This window comes from Carettochelys insculpta, chromosome 7, assembly GCF_033958435.1.
Source record: "Carettochelys insculpta isolate YL-2023 chromosome 7, ASM3395843v1, whole genome shotgun sequence".
NCBI lineage: Eukaryota > Metazoa > Chordata > Testudines > Carettochelyidae > Carettochelys > Carettochelys insculpta.
Genome location: NC_134143.1, coordinates 72,712,986 through 72,728,508, shown reverse-complemented (window position 1 = coordinate 72,728,508; position 15,523 = coordinate 72,712,986). Strand labels below are relative to the sequence as shown.

Here is a 15,523-nt window from a genome sequence, read left to right as displayed (position 1 = left end):
TTTGTCATGCACAATACAAATACCTATCAGCTGTGACCTCTGAGCACTACCAGAACTTGAATAAAACCAAATATCTCAGCTCAAAATGAATGGGTATAAAATACTGAGGGCAAGATGCTGCAGGGCATTCCAAACTCAAAACCCATCCAGTACTATTACCAACGTAATGTGCAGGAGGAGTGCAAATCAGTAGCCCCAAACACGTACCTGCTGTTCTAGCTCTGAATGAACACACTCTTCACTGAGGTCATCCTGCTGCTCCTTTCTGTCTTCTATCTTCTTCTTTAGTATGACGGAAGGCTTCATTTGCACCAGATACTGACACAGAAGAGACATCTACATAAAAGCCAACAAATTAACGTTCTAGGAATCAGAATACAGTATAGATAAGAGCCTATCACCAGTAAGATATTTTGTGCACTGAAACGAAAACATCTAAAACACAGGGACTTTGAAATTAAGGAGAATTTCATATTGTAGTCCATTCACAAACTAAAATAAAAATTCTTGTGTATTGCCACCATTAAAATGTTGGTAACCAAGGGCTGATTTTGCATAAGAAGCAATAAGCAGCAGAAACTTGCAAAGGGCATGGTACCATTTTTGTCATGAAAATCAATCTTAAGGAGGTAACATTAAAAATAATCTGTTGTTGAATAAAATAATGACAGCTGTGGCATCAGACAGGGAACTGAAGAGCTATATTTAAGAGTCTGCCAGAATTTTAGAAATCTAATGCACTGCTGCAAGATGGTTGGTAAACCATAGCAAATATCAGCCTCAGAGTGTCAAGACCAGGATGTACATTAAATACATTGGCACCTTATAGACTAACAGATATATCTGACGAAGCGGGTCTTTGCCCACGAAAGCTGATGCTCCAAAATATCTGTTAGTCTATAAGGTGCCATAGGACTTCTTGTCGTTCTATCAAATACACTGTTATCCTTCACTTTCAAACACCTCGCAAACACTACATATCTATAGCTCTCTGTATATTAAATATATAGATACGCATACAAACAATTTTAACAAAATGTTTGCATACAGTACCTGCAGATCAGTGGTGTCAGGTAGATTTATACACTTTTTGTTAAGAAGCTTTGAAATTATCGTTAGGCTCAGCTGTTGTCTAATTTGTCTGTAAGAGAAGAAGTTTTTCTTACCAAAAGGAACATCTCATTTAAACTCCTTTCCCACTGTATATGGGTCAAAATATGGTTTCCCTGAAGTATTTTAATATATGCTCTTTTGCATATCTCATGCTTATCTTCCAGCTACATTAAGAAAGGGTAAAAGGCCCTAAAATAAACAAGCTGGTGAACCGGTGGCATGAGTTTCCTCCTTCTGATGCTCACGCAGATGCTAACTCACAGGCTTGCCTCTATACCCATAGCCTGTGTTTACACTTGCATTCCTCTTTCGACAGAGGTATGCAGATGAGGTATACCAAACATACAAGTGAGATATAAATTTGCATATCTGACACCTCATTTGCACATTCTTATTTCGAAATAGCTTCTTTCGAAAGACGAAAACCAGGGTAGACACTGCTCTTTCGAAAGTAAACCCATCTTCGAAAGAATCCTTCTTCCCATAAAAAAGGGGAAAACCAAACAGGAAGAAGGGGCTTTCGAAATCTGGGGGGCCTTTCAAAAGGCCCCCATCTACACTGGTGGCATGCATTTCGAAAGCAGCACTTTCGAAACACGCACAGCTGCCAGTATGCTAATGAGGCACTGCATATGCATGGTAGCAACTCATTAGCATCTGCTGTTGTGTCTCATTAGCATCCCCTTTTCGAAAGGGGGGTGGTTAGTGTAGCCACGGCCTTCCACTACCACAACTGACCCTTGTAGGACCCCACTAGAAACATTCTGTTTGACAGAGAACCACCTGTAGTTACTTTGTGCATCATCACCTAGAGAAACAGTAAAGGGAAACTTGGAAATTGCAAAGATGCTTAATGACTTCTTCTTGACAAATCCATGCTGGCGATCCCTTAAAATCTTAGTATCCTCTAGGTGCTTGCAAATTGTTCAAAAATTTGTTCCAGTATCTTCCCAGATATCAGTTAGGCTGACAGTCTAACTCCCCAGGTTGTCTTTGTTCCAGTTTTTAACAGAAAGGCATTATGTTTGCCCTTCTTCAGTCTTCTGGGATCTCACTAGTCCTTCATGAGCTCTTGAAGACAATTGCTAACAGTTCTGAGATTGCTTCTGCTAGTTCTTTAAGTAACCAAGGATGAATTTCATCTGGCCCAGCTGATCTGAATACAGCTAACTTAACCAAATATTCTTTAACTGTTCTCCCCTATTTCAGTTTGCATTCCTTCCTCCTTGTTCTTAATATTACATTGAGTACCTTTCAGAAAAGGTTGAAGCAAAATGGGTATTAATCTTCTTGAAGTCATCAGTTATCTCCGCCTGCCCACTAAGCAATGGATCTACACTTTTGCATAGACTCCCTCTTGCTCCTAAAACATTTAAAGAATCTGTATTGCCTCACATGCCTTACTAGCAGCAACACATTTTGTGTCTTATCCTTTCTGATTTAGTACTACCTATTTATGCAATTGTTTTATACTTCTCTTTAGCAATTTTTTTTCCAATGTTTCCACTTTTTATAGGATTCTTTCCTTAAACCTGTATTCCAAGGCATGTCTAATGTACTTAGCACAATTGTGATGTTTTGTAAGTAATTGTTAACTTTCTAACATCAAATAAATGCAACATGGATATTACCTCCCACGCTTCACCCAGCTAGGGACCAACTGGACTAACCAAAGGAGATCATGGTGATGACCAGAAAGTTCACTCATTGTCAGACAGAGCTGAGGCATCTGAACAAGGAAAGAAAAGCTTTACATTACAAACGGTCAGCTGGTACAGGTATGAAATTATTAGAAAATCCATGTTATCTGCAATCAAATGATAATCTCCTGTCTGGAACAGTGCAGAAAGGAGAGTAAGGATATTTTCTGAATTGCATTTGTAGTAGTCAGCCCTGAATATTGTAGGTTTAATAACTTATGGTAGGAGTGTCAAAGTTTGTATGTCAAAAAAACTCACTTGGCCAGCCACATTTATGAGAATGCTCTGCTTCATTCTTTCAAGCAGATATCCTAAACTATAAGAAGTCCCTTTTGGGTCAGATTCTTGTACACTTCAATAGACAAGTACAACGACAGAGAAAGATTTACATTTACCCCTCCCCTCACACACTCAGTCATCCCCCACTGGAATCATGGAGAGGTCTGAAACTCTGCTTGCTTATACGGACTTTTCCCACAATAATTTTGTGATGCAGGTTCAATTTTTTTCCCCCCTCAAGTTAAAAAGCACAAATCAGGATGACTGCGTGAATGTATTTAAATACAGAAGAAGGTCTAAATTGGAGGATTTCCATGGACTCAAACTGTAATTTCGTACAGTTAGCATTATAAGATGAGTTAAGAAGTTACCTTGGCATCCCAGTCTCTGATATTTTTAAGCAGTTTTGTCAGTAGGCACTGAAGGTCTACCAATGGAATTTGCTTCAGTAGTTTCTCCAGGCTAATTTTAAAGAGCAGTAACAGCAGCAGCAATATTTCGTGGTCCGTATAACCATCCGGATACAAAGTGGTACAAAAACAAAGAAACTGAGGGAAGAAACATTAAATTATGAGGTTTAGTTAAATTACTACAGCAGAACCATACTTAACCGACCTTGCATCCCTGAACCAGCTCTCTGCATTCACAGAGCCAGGGCTTTCAGGCCAAAAGCAGATCCCACCTGCGGCCACTAGCTAGCGCTGTAGAATCACATTTTCCCCATTTTTATCTGATCTGGCACCAGGTCCCAACAAGAACAGAAAAACAGGATTCTGCTGCATTTTAAAATACATCCTTGGAGCTTAAATTTGTCAGCAGGTACATCAAAATGCAGCAACTGGTGAATATCCTTTGCAGCATCTCCTATCGTACAAAAGGACTGAAAGGGAGTATTTTTTCATTTGCAATAGCTCAATTTTTCTTAAGCTATTCACTCCCTTTCCTGTCATTCAGACAGGGTGCCCTGCATCTGATTCCAATACAATATTCCCTGGAGAGGCTTGGAAAAAGTGCTGTAGCAGTGGTGATCATCCCCCATGGAAACAGGATAGGATTTATAACAGGCGACGACATGCTGACAACTTCCCACTTAAACTACACTCAAGAGCAGCTAGTCAAAAAAACCAAAGATTTTTAAGGTATTAGTCTATGGGTTCATCTCTGAAAATATGTATTCCTTTACTGACATCCTGAATGTTGCTCTAAGTATTTTCTGTAAGCAGTAATACTCTCATTGAGCTACTGCTTTCCCCTGTATAAATGATGTTATGGTAATTCAAGTATTTCCCTGAGATATATTTGAAGAAGTCAGTTAAAAATGTTGTATTGAAATTTTAGATCTTTCCAGTCAGAATTTCTATTTCAAAAAGCGAGCTTAGCTTGCTCTAATGGGGTATTACCTTCACAAGACATACACAGTACTGCACTCAAACATAGGGCTCGCTTTAAGAAGAGACACCAAAGAAATCTCACCTTGATCACGTTAATTAGGTTGGTTTCTGGCAGACAAGAAAAAGCTGGACCTGCAGAGATGTCTCCACAAACTTGTCTTCCAACGGTTACTTGCATTTCAGACCTAACAGAAAATGTTAAGCAATCTATACATTTTAAGACACTTCAAAGCCACTCTGAATTTGAGAAAAAAATATTGCATGGTTTCTTAGAAAGTGCCACAGGGAACAACCTCTGGGTCTTGCTAAAAGTACTCTTAAAAGTTTAGCCTTATTACTTAAGTCGTGCTTTTTGCATAACTCAGTGAAAAGTTAGAGAAGAAAAGCCAGTGAACAGTAAACCCTCTGGTTTGTAAAATATTTAACTGGAAGAAATCACTGTAAGGGTGTGTTCTGTGTAGTATATGGTTAACAAGATGATGTATACAGTTAGAAAATAATGGTGAGGAAGGAGGAATGACAGAAGGGAAGTAGTACCTAACCTACATTCCAGCACTAGATAGTGTGTGTACTGTTTAGAACAAGGAATGCAGGGGAAAAATACTTACACAATATCATCTTCAGTAAAGGTAGGCTGTAGATGCTGCAGAGGAAATAAGGATGTAAAAGGAACTCCCATGTTGATAAACGCAGCTGATATATCAGACAGTGAGGGAATCCACAGTCTAGACTGGGTATCACTGAGGTAAGCTGCAAGTACAAAACATGAAATTACTTAATTTTAGCGTGTGTTGCTTTTAAAGAAATTGCTTATGTATTCTGTGGTGCCGGTACTAAGCACTACTAACATGAGCGGAGGCCTGTTATCCTGAAAGCCACACAGTTAATTTTGTAGCACCATGGTGCTTGACACTGACAGATGGTCTGCAAATGTCCGGTTGATTGCACTTTATGTTTTACAGGAGTTTTATGTTTAGGGTACAGATTATAACCACATGAAAATAACCTGGTTTTGAGCTTCCAGTCTATGGGTTGTTTGTCTATAGTTCACAAAACAAAGGCACAGAGAAAGGTAAAGACTACTGAGGAACAAGGCAAGATTTGATCTACTGGGCAGGTGCCCTCCAATTTTTAATGCTATTTGGCAAGGTTAGAAGGTAATTTGCCATAGTAATCTTTCTACTGGGTGTATTGCCTCTGCAGCTGTACACCGAGGTCACCACCAGCTCCATGACTTGCATGCACTCACTGAAAGACTAGTGGCTCTGAAATAGTGCCATATCACCCAGTGAAGAGGCCTAAATGGGAATCTACAGCGATAACAAAGAACTACAGTATTTTCTGTTTTTCCTTGTCCTAGATTTAGCCCTAACAGCCTCACCTAATGACAACTGTCTCCTGTTTAAAGGCTCACCATTTTTAAGTGTAATCTCCATCAGTGTGTCCAAAATCTGCATTGAAACGTAGTAGTCTGAATGAATTGACACCATCTGTTGAAAGAAGCATTGCAAGTTAGGTTACATATTAAGTACACTGAAGTTTAATAATTAAAAATCTGAATCCTTGTTAAGAGAAGAAACACACAACAGAAAATAAATACCAAAGCCTCCTAAGCAAGGAACAGTGTGAGGTATATAATACAGGAGATTTGGATTATCTGCGTCATTCAAACAGAGATTTCATCTTGAATGTTTCAAAAAACAAGTTACTGTTTGAAAGAATGTAAGGTCAGAAATCTACATTTCAGTCTCTGAACTTTTCAGGACAGGATACATTCTAGTAGTGCCAATCTCAATGTGAAATATGTCCCATTCAGATTTTCTTTCTGGAACTGACTTCTCCAACTTGACTTCAGCTCTTGGCCAAATAAACATCCATTATACTGTACGGAAACACTGAATTCTTGAGATCTTATGCAAATATATTGGCTACATTCATCATCCCTGAGAAAAAGCTATTGTACAGGAAGAATTTATTTTGAATTAGGCAGATTGGGAGAAGAAAAGAAATCCAGTAAGTAGCAAAATCTGCTTTCTGGGTCCTGATCTTTTCCTTCAGAAGCATTTGAGATGTAGCAAATAGTAAAGATAAACTGGCAAGGAGGGAGAGCAACATTGTCATTGGTGTTTGCATGAAGAGAGGTACATCCCAAATATTCCAGATCAGAAGCAAGATAGAAGGTGATTTAGGTTTAAGTCAGAAACTGACCTAGTAGGCTCACAACCTTGGGTGCATCACATTTGAACCCCACAGAAACTATAATCATGAATATAACTGTATAATCTAACAGTGGAAAAGAGCAATGATCTTACTTGGAACAGCCACTTTAAAACTGGTATTGGGCACTGTGTACAACTGTAAGCACAAGTGAGGAAACCCTGAGTTGCCAAGAAAAGCTGCTGTGTTACTTCTGACCTGTGAAAGGAGCAAGAAAACAGGAATCAATTTGATAATAAAATTGGCATCTCCAAAACCATAAAAACAATGTTTTTCCAAGACCTCATTAAGCAAGAATTTGAGCTTATGAAACATCCATTACAGATATTCTTGTCACTGTATTTCTGCTGGATACAAGTTCAGGCCATATTTACGCTATACATTTAATTCACTTAAGTTTTGTCAATGATCATAAGTTACTTCAACATCATTGGTGGGGCACGTCCATGTGCTACTTGAGTCAGATGAGCAGGTCCACAGTCATTATCCTTGCATGGACAGATATTGCACTGTGGGTAGCTATTCCACTGTGCCACTCACTGTCATTCTCTGCTGCTGGGAACGGATCGCAGTGCATCATAGGGACGTGCTTGCCTTGCTGTGGTTTGGTTCTTTCCATCCCATCATGACACAGGCTTCCTACTTGGTTTCATGCCACTTTTCAACAGCTCTTGTAAATTTTGGCCCCGCATCTCTGCACACAGCCTGGATCATCAGTGCTGACAAGCATTAGGAATTCAACTCGACTCATTCCGCAATATTCTCCTGAGCTCCAGAACAAAGTGAATTGTGGGTACCCAGCCTGCAGTCTGCCATGGATACAAACAATTCAAGATTGCTGCAGGCATTCCTGATGGAATCACGAACAGCTTGCCATACTGGAATATCGGTCCTGAGCTCAGGAAACGAGCCCAGACTGGTCAGGTAGCCACACGGTGCCTGTAGGGGATAGCGAGTAATGGCTGCAGAACTTTCAGATACACAAAGCCTCCTTCTTGAAGATGTATTTGGAGCTCGACCCAGCACAATGGCATAAAGATTTCAGAAGGAGAGCTGCCTTCTCTGTGGAAAACCAGGTGGCGATTACAGCATAAACTCTAGACTGTCACCGTCCAGTCATGAATCAGCTTAGAGTTGAAAACTCCATCACAGGTGATGCTGTGACGCAAGTATGTAAGGCCATTAATTGCCTCTGGCTATGAAGAGCTGTGACTCCTGGTAATGTCAGAGGCATCATTGGTGGTTTGGGGGCAATGGAATACTTATTCCAATTTTGGCTCCCTGGCCATCCCGTAATAGAGTACATCAATCAAAACTGCTGCTTCTCCAGGTAATCGCAGATCACAGCACCTCTAGGAATACTTCAGCTCCAAACACAGCAGTTAGCATGGCTTTCCATTTTCCAAGTTAAAACAGAACTCAATTCCATTCAAAGTGTTGGTTTTTTTTTAAAAATCATCTTAGAAAAAAAGTTAGCCATTATGGCAGCCTTCCAAATAAAGGGCAATAATAAGGGTAGAAAGAGATATCCTTACCTTAGAAGAAGCTTTTCTACAGGATTTTGAGGGATGAAACCAGAATTCCTCAAATCAAGGTTCTGCTGATTGAAGATTTTCCCAGAGTTCGATAAGTGAAATATTTCTTCTCCAGGATGATAATCAGGAATGGCATCACTGACTACCGAAAACCGCTTTATAAATGCCCTTTATAAAAATACACACAAAAGTGTTCTTGTGAGTTTAGATAATTTAAGGACTCACCCTATCTGAGACAGTTTTATGCTTGGCTGATGAACATTTCAGCCTTAAGCTGAAAATTTTCTTTAGTCTAGAATACAATTATTGCAAAGTAATTACTTAGGGCCCCGAAGGTAAAGGTGGAGCTTGCATTTTAAAAAAAACCACAAAAGAAGGAACAGGCGTAGGCTACAGAAGTCACATTTCACTGAGTATGCCTGTCTGTGTGGGAGATCAGAGAATCTGAGGAACAGATTAGGTGATTTTAAAGAGGAAAAACCTGTGTTCTTCTAACAGATCCTGATCTTCATCAGAGTTTTCTTGCTCTTCCTCTCCTGTGGAAGAATTTAGTCCAATTTGCTGTATGTCTTCTTGTAGCTGCTTTTCTAGTTCACCTACCCTGCAACGGAGGCAAGAGGAGAACATCATATTACTGCTCATCAATTTTTCACAAGTGGAAGTGAGGAAAGTTAATGGTTAACTAATAAGCCTCACCCTTATCAGCTATGGTTGGTGTAGGGACGGGAGCAGCCCTCCACGCGTCCCTGGCAGGGGGTTGCTCCAGCCCCATACCAAGGGAGGGGAGAAGAGGCGATCTAGCCAGGCTGGAGCAGCCCCTCTCTAACTGGTTAGCCAGTTAAAACTACCGTTTTTACATCCCTAGTGGAAGTAAGTACTGTCACAGATTACAGTTCAGATCTTGGACTAAAGCATCATGTGACACACATTATAATGTGATATATGTCAAAGAGTATATTTAGCAAGTTTATCAGTTTAAAACAAAAATGGGATGAAGATTACTATAGCTGGATGCAATGGTCCCGCTAACTTTTTCCATCCATGTGTGGAATAATTTTATGTGCAGAGGCATATGAAAATGTACACCACCAGTAGAAACAAAAAACCTAGCTGTGGTAGTCATCTGGGCAGCAAATGAACCTCTCCTGGGCAGCCGCATAAGCGCCCAACTTACAGGGAACACAGGCTATATGATCTGATAAGAATATCAGGACATTATTATTTAAAAAGGTAAGAGCAATGGGAAGAAAACTGCATATTACTTCATTACCTTTTGGACTTTACTTCTACATTCAAGTTCAGTACCAGCTACATTATCAATAGCACTCACCACCCATCATCACAGACTGGTATCAGTACCCATTCCAGCCTATACCTCTTGCCTTCAGGACATCTTGGAAAGATCCTAATTGATTGGATGCAGCCCTAATTGATTACAAGCTGTGGTTGCTCCAATCCAGCAGCCCCCGACCCCACCAGGAACCTGGACCCTGCAGCACTAGTCCAGCAGCCTTTAGTAGATAGCTGGACCACCATCACGCGCTAACTGGGCCACACGCAGCTTAAGGGTTAAGAGACACTGCTCTAGGTACTGGCTAAGGCACACAGGCATTGATGCCCAAATCTTGGCACTGCTCATGCCGTACCTGTTCTGGGAGGAATAAAGAACCATGATTCCACAAGTATTGATTTACCTTAACATAACAAACATGCTAACCTTTCGGATTCTTCCTTCTCCTTCAAGAGATGCTCTAGGCTGTTCACATAAGACACGTGACTCACCACAGGAAGCTTAGAAAGCTGAAATGAAGTGGTATGATTTTTTTAAACCAGGAAAAAGTCTTTAGATGATTCACTGCTAGACAAAAGGTAGCACTCAATTTAATTCACCAGCTGAAGGAGAGAGAATATAAGAACTTGACCTTAGAAACAAAAGTGGTCCTGACAAAGCAAGAGGGTTTAAAGAGCACGGCAATCTTTAAATAGCCTTCAAATCTAAGCCAAAGAGCCCCATTTCACAGATGCACAACCAACTGCAAAGGGCAGAAAACTGTTTGCTCTGACAGACAGCCGTTACCAGCAAATGAAGCATGGATCTTACCACCTCAGATCTTATTTCTGTTTGCAGTTCAACTACAAGCTTTCTGTATGACACTGGGCAAAAAATTACAGCCTCTTCACACCTCATTAACTGATATGTAAAATGAGTGGCACACTGCGGTGAAAGGCATCAGGTACAAGTTAAGCAAATATACTCCTTCACTTCTTAAATCTGGCCAGGTTTTACCAAAGAAGTGCTGAGGAGAATTAAGGCTTGCCAATAGAAAAAAGTCTAACATACTGGGCCCCAGGGTTCAGAATCAGATGGGTTCAAATCACAGAAACTAAAAGGAAAATTTTGGTGTAGAATGAAAAGGCACCTTTTTACTAGATGCTGCATTAGATTAACATTTAGAAACTCAGCTTGAGACAGGCTCCTGAATTGGACTGACGCTCTCCCACCCTGATTTTTGTTCTAGATTGTTGTGTGCATGCCCTCTTTAAAAAAAAAAAAAAACACAACAGGAAAATATCTCACTAAAGATATGGTCATGGCAACTCTTGAGTGGCATCTGTTGTGTACATTTAATTTTATAGACACATACTACGCAAGATGTTTTTGGTAAATGCATGTGACCAAACATCTGATCTAGTAGGTGCTTCAAATTAATGGTCATTATGCATGTGTTATATTTGTAATTTTCTCACACACACACACACACACACACACACACACTTCAAGAATTAAACAGAATTATTTTCTGTAGTTGTGATAGTTACTGTCTTATAAACAAGGCTTTAAAAATTTAGCTGTTTTCCAGGTAATTAGCATTCTGTTAAAAGTGCTTTCAATTGTCAACCTTCCTTAATATTTTATTACAAAATTTTAAAATTAAAAAAGCAGGGTCTTTTTTGCCAGGCTGTTACTGAAAAAATAATCTGTGAAGTCCTAATATTAATTAATCACAAAGTACCCACGTAAATCACAAAATAGGTTTACTCTTTTGGACAGACTGAAGAAAAAAGGAGAACTGACTGCAGGATGAGTTGTGGTGCCTCTCGTAAGGTGCTACATATTCTCAGGGCCCTTGAAATTCAGGCTCCCTCAGTAAGATTGTCCGATACACTTCAAAGAACACTTCATACTCACAGGTCTATCTTCTGAGCTCTCAGAGCTCACTAACTCCTACGAAATTCATCAGGAGTGGAATGAACTTCTTGAGACTGGAAAACAGCTTGTTCAGCAGCCAGCCCAACAAAAACTCCCAAAAGACCTGAAGTGGACCAAGGAAGGATCTTGCCACATTGAGGAGAACATGAAAATGTACAGTTTCTTTTCTAATGGGAAGGGTAAAAGGAAAACAGAGCCCCTGAAACTGCCAAATATGCTCAAGTTGAAGGGAAAAAGCCAATGAAACTTATTTATCTTATGCTCAGATAACAAAAGGACCAGTGTGGCATAATGTATTATGATATGGCATTATAGAATCAGGTTGGTACACTGACTATCCAGTTTTACAGCCAAAGATTTTTCACTTAGAAAAGGTTCTTCTTTTATAGGAAACACTGAACTAGCAGATGAATCAAACACTGACAAATCTGACTCAGATGAAAAAAATATTAGCCACTTACAGGAAGCTTGGGTGATGGAGTTAAGGTGTCCTGTGATGCATCTTCAAGACAAGATCCCTCTGGAGTTCCACAACTTGGTTTTGAACTGGAGAACAGAATATCCTGCAGTGGTAAGAGCCCTTCTTCTTCCTCACTGTCCAGATTGTAATCAAAACTCTCATTTTCACTATCAGAACTGTTGCTTAATTTTCTGTTCATCACAGAAGTTATGCTGGAGCTTTCAATGTTCAACTCGTTTGAGAGCTCTGAAGAGCTAGGGTTGTTAGCTGAACATCCATCTTTAAGAGACAGCGAACGTGCCACAATTTTGCCAAATAAAGGCTTCTCAAGAATTTCCGTTGAAAGCAAGTTAGAACTACCTTCTGGAGTCTTTACAGTATTCTCTTTTGATTTAGTAAAGTTCTTGGGAGAATCTGAAGGAAGTTGCACATTATCAGCTTTACAAAGGATGGGTTCAGTCTGTCTCACTCGGTTTTGCTCTTTCTTAGTTTCCAACGCTGCAGATGAACTAGCACTTGGATTACGGGAAGAAGAATGTAGGCATTTCATTTCTTCTGTGCATGTGGAGTTTGACTGAGTTTTAATTAATTCATGGACGTAAGTCTTTAGAGCAGCTTTTTCCTGAGAAAAAGATGGTGACTCTTCTAAGAGGACAGGTGAGCGGACTTTTTGGAAATTATTTTCTTTGGCATCTGTACCACAGATGTGGTCATTTTTATTAGCAGTGTGTCCAGAATGTGAGGGCTTCTCTTTTTCCCTTTTGTGGCTTATGTCAAAATAGTCCTCTGAAAGAGACACGTCTTCTCTATTTGACACAGCAGCATTCTCTGGCTGCAGAGTTCCACCACCTGGAGTCTCTAATACAACGTCTTCAATGATTTCAGACTTTCTATTTTTGCATTTTTCAGATGAGCTGCTGAAATGAGAATCATTCAAACTTTCTGCCACAGATTTTCCTAAACTTTTCAAATCCATATTCCCAGATATTCTTTTTCTTTTTCCAGGTAGTTCTTTTTGTTTGGACAGTCCTGAAGAAATTGAGTGGAATGATGGTTTTTCCCATACATTAATAGCCTTTTCAGATGACCACTTTGATAGAACTCGAGAAGAAACTTCAGATTTTGAAACCTGCTTTGACTGAGATGAATCATCTGTGAAAAAAGTTTGAAAAAAGTTGAACACTAACTTTTTTTTTTTTTTTTTTTAACAAAATATGCATAAAACTTACAACCATGTGAGAACAGTCAACACAAATGGCAATTCTCTCATTTAGTCCACAGTATTTGCTCTAATGTCAATTATCTTCAATTGAAATTATAGAGGTGCATTACTACGTATAGCTAATTTGGCCATGGAATTAGGAAGTTTATTTTAAAGAAGGAGCTCGATATCATACTGGGGCATCTGTCCCATTTGCTAGAATTAAATAGGTTAGAACCATAGAATCCTAGGCCTGGAAGAGACCTCAGGAGATGATCAAGTCCAGCCCCTACATCCCAGTCAGGACTTTGTCAAGAGAGGACTTAAAAACCTTTAGAGATGGAGATTCCACCACCACTCTAGGTATCCCACTCTGGTGCTTCACCACCCTCCTAATACAATATTTTCCCTTCTATCCAACCTAGACCTCCCTGTACAGTAGTCCAGACTGAGAATAGAGGAAAATGCCTAAGTCTGAAGTAGTTTATTTCAAAAACTTATTTATTTACATCCTGGCTTCTGAAAAAAACAAACAAAACAAAATCAATTAAAAGCATGACAGCAAACACACACAACAGATCCCAGCCCCTTTTGGTTAAAGGATCTTGGTCCGGGTTTATTTCCAAATTTCTAATTTACTCATTTTTACCTCAGACCTGGTGCGAGGGGAGGTGTTAGAAGACGCTATCCTACAACTTAGAAAAAAGGCCCAAGGGTGTCTTCTTCCAAAGCCGAGTTTGAAATCACCTGAGACACAGGGAGCTGGACACATGCACTGTTCCTCTGCATACTAATGGTCTAACACACACTGTGAATTTTTCTATATTTTGATATTTAGCAAACAGACATAATACTTCACACTGTTAACTGTACATTAATTTTGTAGTGTTCACTTTGTAGGTAATTGTTGACCAGGAGTCAGGAATTTGGGTAGGACTGATTTTTGGTAATGGCTCAAAAAATCTGATCTAAAAACCTCTAGGTTTGCCCTATACCACAAACCACCCCTAGGAGGAGCTAAAAGAGCTCTTATATGGAGGTAGATTGCAGGACCTGCAGCAATCACGTGAACACTACAAACGATGTATTAGCAACACAGGATTTATTACACTTCATGGGGTTTACAAATAACTATCTGAGATAGTGGTTACATACAGATTAATTCACCTTGATTAGTAACATAAAAACAGAATAGGATTACAACTGTATCCAGAATAACACCATATTCACACTCCTGATGGACTCAAGGAGCCGAAGAACCAGCCTCACTCCTTTGGTGAAGAGAGCTGAGAGAGAGAACAGAGGAAACTTTAAAAATTTAGATCAGAGAGGTAGCCAAGGGAGTCTGTATCTTCAAAAACAACAAGAAGTCCTGTGGCACATTATAGACTAACATATTTTGGAGTGTAAGCTTTCATGGGCAGAGACCTGCTTTGTCAGATGCATGAGTGGGGTGGTGGGGGTTTCAGAGGAGGATTTAAAGAGGGAGTCTCAGTAAAGGGAAGGGCCAGAGCTGACAAGGTCTATTCAATCAGGGTGAATGTGGCCCATTATCGGCAGTTAATGTGGAGGAGGAATTGAGTCAGTTCAGTCGGGGGGACATGCCAGCAATGTCCCACTGCAATTTACATTGGCCAAACTGGACAGTCTCTACGTAAAAGAATAAATGGACATAAATCAGACATCAGGAACAACAACATACAAAAACCTGTAGGAGAACACTTCAATCTCCCCGAACACTCAGTAACAGATTAAAAAGTAGCAGGCCTAAAAGAAAAAAAAATTCAAAAATAAACCGCAAAGAGAAATTTCAAAGCTGCAATTCACTTGCAAATTTGACTACATCAACCAAGGACTGAACAGAGACTGGGTGGGAGTGGTTAGCCCATTACAAAAGCAGTTTCTCCACTTTTGATGTTCACTCCTCCACATTAGCAATTGACAATGGGCCACATCCCCCCTTCCCCCACTGAACTGACTTGATTCCTCCTCTCTTGATGTTCACAACTCCACATTAACTGCCAATAATGGGCCACATCCACCTTGACTGAACAGGCCTTGTCAGCTCTGGCCCTCCCCTTTACTGAGATTCCCTCTTTAAATTCTCCTCTGTAACCCGCCCCCCGCCCCCACTCATGCGTCTGACAAAGCGGGTCTTTGCCCGCGAAAGCTTATGCTCCAAAATATCTGTTAAGTCTACAAGGTGCCACAGGACTTCTTGATGTTTTTAAAATTTTAGAGAAAGACTAGTACTGGTAGAAAGAAGATAACTTATTGAGATCTCAGAAGAAACGGGCATTTGTGGGGAAAGAAACCAAAAGATACTATTTAACAGCCCTTGGTGACCTTTCTTCCCTGTGCAATTACCAGGCTGGTTGACCTGATGGGCCGATAACATCTTGGTACCTTTCAACAC

At 40.0% G+C, this 15,523-nt stretch overlaps 1 protein-coding gene across 4 annotated transcripts in view; it reads right to left on the bottom strand.

The window, feature by feature from the left end:
• SLF2 (SMC5/6 complex localization factor 2) overlaps nt 1-15,523 on the bottom strand; it is a 55,137-nt gene that overhangs the window by 10,526 nt on the left and 29,088 nt on the right. For 2 of the 4 annotated variants that reach the window (XM_074999260.1, XM_074999263.1), the window contains exons 5-16: nt 11,908-13,058; nt 9,953-10,035; nt 8,717-8,836; nt 8,236-8,403; nt 6,796-6,898; nt 5,898-5,973; nt 5,092-5,233; nt 4,566-4,668; nt 3,464-3,640; nt 2,745-2,842; nt 1,054-1,141; nt 208-336 (exon numbers count right to left, since the gene is read on the bottom strand). In XM_074999260.1, coding sequence (XP_074855361.1) covers nt 208-336; nt 1,054-1,141; nt 2,745-2,842; nt 3,464-3,640; nt 4,566-4,668; nt 5,092-5,233; nt 5,898-5,973; nt 6,796-6,898; nt 8,236-8,403; nt 8,717-8,836; nt 9,953-10,035; nt 11,908-13,058 — 2,438 coding nt within the window. The remainder of the gene's footprint in view (nt 1-207; nt 337-1,053; nt 1,142-2,744; nt 2,843-3,463; nt 3,641-4,565; nt 4,669-5,091; nt 5,234-5,897; nt 5,974-6,795; nt 6,899-8,235; nt 8,404-8,716; nt 8,837-9,952; nt 10,036-11,907; nt 13,059-15,523) is intronic. The other 2 variants (XM_074999261.1, XR_012646202.1) reach the window with 2 other exon arrangements.